At 55.4% G+C, this 6,071-nt stretch overlaps 1 protein-coding gene across 1 annotated transcript; it reads left to right on the plus strand.

The window, feature by feature from the left end:
• The first annotated feature begins 262 nt into the window (after positions 1-262).
• On the plus strand, positions 263-3,936 carry LOC116546666 (interleukin-32-like). The gene is made up of 6 exons (XM_032272858.1): positions 263-456; positions 1,800-1,838; positions 1,977-2,036; positions 2,405-2,431; positions 2,601-2,660; positions 3,394-3,936. The coding sequence occupies exons 1-6, from the start codon at positions 442-444 to the stop codon at positions 3,688-3,690; spliced, it is 498 nt and encodes a 165-aa protein (XP_032128749.1). The 5' UTR covers positions 263-441; the 3' UTR covers positions 3,691-3,936.
• Positions 3,937-6,071: the final 2,135 nt, after the last annotated feature.

Here is a 6,071-nt window from a genome sequence, read left to right on the forward strand (position 1 = left end):
CCTCTGTCCCTCCCTGTCTCAGGCTGGTGGGGTGGGGGAAGCAGCCCATTCCTGGGCTCAAAGAATCCCACCCCAGCTCAGAGGGTGCAGGACCGCAGCCAGGGACAGACCTCATCCCTCCCAGGGACTCCAGACCACTGTCTCTCTCAGGTAAGTCTCTACCTCTGCCTGTCTCTGTGTCTGTCTCTTTTTCAGCCGCTCAGCCTGGCCTGCCCTGGGTGAGGCTCCACCCATTACTCCCCCTCCACCAATAAAACCAGCTGAGTTTGTGCTAGACTGGGTAGAGAAGGCAACTGTCTCAGTGGTGCTGGTTCCTCCCGGGTGGGGAGTTGGGGTCTCTGAAGGTGAGGACCCTCTGGGGAGAAGGGTGCTTCTCTGAGACGCTTTTCCTCACACCTGTCACTCACCAGCAGGTCCTGGCTCCTGGAACTCCTGGCCACCATGGGCATCACCAAGGTGAGCGAGAGGCTGCGTGTGCTTTTGTGGACTTGTCTGATAAAACACTGTAAGGTCGCATGTGCCCTCAGTATTTCCCAGCTGCCTGTGTGTGAGGCTGTCAGGCGCGCCCAGTGACAGGTCAGCGATGGGATAAAGGTATTGTTGGAGGCGCTGGAGAAGGGCCGGGGTGCAGAGGAGAGAAAGCACCAGGCCCAGGAGCCCCTCACAGCCCAGAGAGCCCGGGGCAGCGGCGGGAGCGCTCTCCTGGAAACCGCTCAGACAGCGCTTCTCTCAGGACCTGGCTCAGGGGGGCAGGCCCAAGAGCAGGGCCCAGGCATGGGCCTGGGTGCGTCTTCCTCCTTTCCTGGGTGCCCTCCCACTTCCCGTCCTCTACCCCTGCCCCACCCCAATTGAGAGGCCCACCAGACCCTCCAGGGAGCTCTGTGGCCCGTGACAATGCGGTTTTCCAGGCTGTGGCCTGGCCTGGGTTCAAGACAGGGACCTGGAGGATATGTGGCTCCCACAGGCCAGCACGTGGCCTGTGTCATGGGAAGTGGGGCTGGCGGGATGGGACCATCACTGCCTCCAAGTGTGCAGACAGCTGCCCTGCCCAGAACACCTCCCAGGCCCTGCACAATCTGTGGTGACGCTCACCACTCCGCGGTGGGGGAAGCCGGGCATATCACCCCCCAGACTAGGGCCTTCACATGGGGGCTCAGCGGGGAGTCTGTGGGGTACCTCCTGCCTCTGCAGGTGCAGCCACATGTCTGCAGGAAGGAACGGCCCAGGCACTGCGGGCACAGGTTGGCAGTTGGAAAGAGTGGCAGGTTGTAGGGTGGACCTACCTGGCACCCCTGAATCTTAATCAGCTCCTCAGAGAGGAATGGCCACTGTGACCGCCCTAAAAGTTTTTTCTTGGCCACCTCTCACCTGGGACCACAGTAAGTGTGGGAATTCCAGCTGAGCCAGCCTGCTCCAGGGCAGCGTCCATCCCCCCATGTGTGTGCATGGAGGAGGGTGTGTGTGCAGGGGAGACACCCCAGGGTCATGCAGGTCCTGCTCTTGGAAGGAAGGGTCACCCAGGCCTATGCAGGCCCTGCCTTTGGGCCTGCCCCGCTGAGCTGGCTCCTGAGATGAGCGCTCTCTGAACGGTTTCCGGGAGAGCCCTGCCTGCCCCTGCCCTGGGCTCTCTGGGCTGTGAGGGGCTCCTGGGAGTGGTGTCTCCTCTCATCCCGCACCCCTGCCGTGAGTGTGTGTGTGTGTGTGTGTGTGTGTGTGTGTGTGTGTGTGTGTATATAACTTCTCTTTGGGGAAAGGGTAAGTTTACGCATGGGGCCTAAGTGTCACCATTATTTCTGCAGAACCAGTCTGATGACATTAAGAAACTGAATGCCAGAATGGTAATGCTTTTCCCCACATCTGCTCATGGGTGAGGGGTCTGGGTCTCAGTCTGTGACACTGAGGACACTGTGGGCCACCTGGGGCCTGGGAGGGACAAGGATCAGGCCCTTTGATGCCAACTCTGCCTCTCTTCACAGCATCAGTTGGTAGACGAATTTACTGTTACAATGAAACATGAGGAATCAGAACCTGAAAAGGTAGGTGGATTTTCCCTCCATCACCAGGTCAGATATCTCCGCCCTCAGGCTCTCCACACTGTGGGGAGCTCAGGGTAAGACGGATGAAGAGGGACCCGAAGGTTCCCTCATCCCTTACCCTGGGCAAAGGCTTGCACCTGGGTGGCAGTGAGTGCACGGGTGGGGGATCTGGACCACCAGGGAGACTAAGGGAGGCATCCGAGCCCCAGGGCTCCTTGAGGAAATGACAGGGGTGGCAGATGTGGCCTGGGACCCTGCTGGACCCAGTTCGGGGTGTGTGGGAGCTAAGGACTGGCGGGGCGTGAGGACTGACTGGTGTTGAGTGCAGTGGAGGCTGGGCCTGGAACCATGTGCTTTGCTCCTTACAGGTGAAGTCGAGCATGAATGATCTGGAGGTGAGCCTCGGCCTCCCCGCCCACCAAGCTGAGTCCCTGGGTCTTAGGCTCCACAGGTTACTAGGTCTGGGCTCTGGGTCCCCTTGGGAATCAACCTGGAGCAGTGGGGGCCACAGTGGGGAGGGGACGGCAGGAGCAGCCTGAGCACCCTGTGTCTTCCTCTCCCCAGGACAACTTCAAAGAGTGCATTTTGGACACTGTGAATGACTGTTATAAGGAACAGCACCCCGTGAGTATGCGGCACCCATCTGTGTGCCTTTCCTCCCTTCACCTTTGCCCTTTTTTTTCGACATGGAGTCTCACTTTGTCACCCAGGTTAGAGTGCCATGGAGCAATCTGGGCTCTCTGCAACCTCCCTCTCCCAGGTTCAAGTAATTCTCCTCCCTCAGCCTCCTCAGTAGCTGGGATTATAGACGTGCACCACCATGCCAGGTTAAATTTTATTTTCTACTTCTAGTGCAGACAGGGTTTCACCATGTTGTCCTGGCTCGTCTTGAACTCCCAACCTTTTGATCTGCCTGTCTTGTTCTCCCAAAGTGCTGGGATTTCATGCGTGAGCCACCGCACCTCGCAGACCCCTGCCCTGTCTTGATGTTGGTGTGGGCAGGGTGTGCCCAGCCCCTGAGCTGGGGGTGGAGGGCTGGGAGTGACAGCCGAGCTGGGACCTGCCCCCAGCCTCCCCCAGCACACAGTGGCAGAGCCCTGCCTTCAACTCAAGCCACGATGGGGGCCCTGGCCTGGTGACCAAGCAGACACAGCCATCATGTCACTGCCGTGGAGGGAAGTGGAGAGGAGGGGACTCTGGGAAAAGTCCCTCCTGTCCATGGGGCTGTGGCTGCGAAACCAACACCTGTGGGCTTCCATCTCCCAGACTCAGGAAAAGGCTGAGAGGCCTGGGTGTGGCCAGGGCCTGGGGCTGACACCCCTACCTGCAGACCCCGAATGGTGCCCCCATTCCACAGGAGCTCACTCCTCTACTTGAAAAAGAAAGAGATGCATTACGGCGCAGAGGCAACAGACCGCCTGCTCTGGAAGTGGAGGATCCCGAAACCCAGGAGCCCGAGGAGAGCTTTTGTGACAAGGTCCTGAGATGGTTCCACGCCATGCTGCAGCGGCTGCAGGCGTGGTGGCAGAAGTTTGTGGCCTGGGTGAAGGAGATGGTGGCGGCCGTGGTCCATGCAGCAAAGGCCCTCTGGAATGTGTTTGAGAGTTTCTGCTGCTCTCTGCCAGAGCTCCTCAGGTCCTTTTTTCAGTACTAAGGAACCCCATGGAGGGCATGGAGGAGCTGACAGCCCAGAAGTGCTCTGAACCCCAATGAAGCTTCCGATGCCACTTTTGCCCTCCCCCTCACTTCGAACCCACCCTGACCCCTCCCTCAGCTCTGCTGTGCCCTGCCCCCCTCCCACACACCCAGCCCCCCTGCCTGGCGTTCCTGCTGCAGCTCTGACCTGGCACTGTCACGATGGCGTCTTAATAAAACGTTCTTAAACTTACCTGGCAGAGGAGATACTATGACCACAAAGGTGGTTTTCCCAGGACAAGGTTCATTCGTTGCTGTCTTAGTCCATTTTCACACTACTGTAAAGAATGCCTGAGACTGGGTGATTATAAAGGAAAGAAGTTAATTGACTAACAGTTCCACATGGCTGGGGAAGCCTGAGGAAACTTACAATCCCAGGGGAAGGTGAAAGAGAAGGCACATTCTGCATGGCAGCAGGAGAAGCGGGGCTTTGGGAACTGCCAAGCACCTTTTTTTTTTGAGATGGAGTGTTGCTGTGTGCAGTGGGGTGATCTTGGCTTAACGCAACCTCCGCCTCCCAGGCTCAACTGATTCTCCTACCTCAGCCTGTGGAGTAGCTGAAATTAGCCTGGCTGATTTTGTAGTTTTAGTACTGATGGGGCTTCACCATGTTGGTCAGGCTGCTGTGACCAACATGAACTCTTTGACTCCATGTCTCACATCCAGGGAACTCTGATGAAAGGGTGGTTCCCAGGGCCTTGGGCAGCTCTGCCCCTGTGGCTCTGCAGGGTCCACTCCCCACAGCTGATTTCAGGGGCTGGTGTGGAATGCCTGTGGCTTTTCCAGACACACGATACAAGCTCTTGGTGGATCTACCATTCTAGGGTCTGGAGGACAGTGGTCCTCTTCTCACAGCTCCAGTAGGCAGTGCCCCAGTGGGGACTCCGCGTGGGGGCTCCAACCCTGCATTTCCCCTCTGCATTGCCCTAGTAGCTGTTCTCCATGAGAGCCTTGCCCTGCAGCCGGCTTCTACCTGGTCGTGCAGGCATTTCCCTACATCACTGAAATCCATGCAGAGGCCCCCAAAGCTTAACTCTTGTCTTCTGCACACCTGCAGGCCCAACACAGAGCAGCGGGGCCCTGGGCCTAGCTTTAATTTCTCTCCAGAAAATGGGTTTTTCTTTTCTACCACATGGTTAGGCTGCAAATTTTTCATTCCTTTACACTCTGCTTCCCTTTTAAACTTAAGTTCTAATTTCAAACCATCTCTTTGTGAGTGCGTATAACCATATGGTTTCAGGAAAAGACAGGTCACCTGTTGAATGCTTTGTTGCTTAGAAATTTCTACTGCTGGCCAGACTTGGTGGCTCACTTCTGTAAACCCAGCACTTTGGGAGGCCGAGGCAAGTGGATCACGAGGTCAGGAGATCAAGACCATCTGGCTAACATGGTGAAACGCTGTCTCTACTAAAAATACAGAAATTAGCTGGGCGTGATGGCGCGTGCCTGGAATCCTAGCTACTTGGGAGGCTGAGGCAGAAGAATCGCTGGAACCAGGGAGTCAGAGATTTCAGTTATCTGAGATCGTGCCACTGTATTCCAGCCTGGTGATAGAGCAAGACTCCATCAGAAATAAATAAATAAATAAATAAATTTCTACTGCAAGGCATGCTAAATCATCTCTCTCAAGTTCAAAGTTTCACAGGGCAGGGGCAAAATGCTACCACCCTCTTTGCTAAAGCACAGCAAGGGTCTCCGTTACTCCAATTCCTAGCAAGTTTCTTATCTCCATCTGATATCCCCTCAGCCTGGACTTAATTGTCCATATCACCATCAGCATTTTGCTCAAAGTCATTCAAGAAGTCTCTATGAAGTTCCAAACTTTCCCACATCTTCCTGTCTTCTTCTGAGCCCTCCAAACTGCTCCAACCTCTTCCTGTCACCCAGCTCCAAAGTTGCTTCCGCATTTTCAGGTTATTTTATAGCAGTAGCCACGCCTGTTATGAATTTTCTCTATTGGTACATTTTCACACTGCTACAAAGAATACCTGAGACTGGGTAATTTATAAGGAAAAAAGGATTAATTGACTCACAGTTCCAAAAATCCAAGGAGGTCTCAGGAAAGCTTACAATCATCGTGGAAGGCAAAGGAGAAGCAAGGCACATCTTACGTGGCGGCAGGAGAGAGAAAGAGGGAGAGACACAGGAAGCAGGGAACTGCCAAACACTTTTAAAACAACAGACCTCGGCGGGATGTAGTGGCTCACACCCATAATCCCAGCATTTTGGGAGGCCGAGGCAGATGGATCACCTGAGGTCAGGAGTTCAAGACTAGCCTGGCCAACGTGGTGAAACTCTGTCTCTTTAAAAATACAAAAAATAGGCCGGGCGCAGTGGCTC

The sequence above is a fragment of the Sapajus apella genome, unplaced genomic scaffold, assembly GCF_009761245.1.
Source record: "Sapajus apella isolate SASKATOON/1434 unplaced genomic scaffold, GSC_monkey_1.0 scaffold1204, whole genome shotgun sequence".
NCBI classification, from domain to species: Eukaryota; Metazoa; Chordata; class Mammalia; order Primates; family Cebidae; genus Sapajus; species Sapajus apella.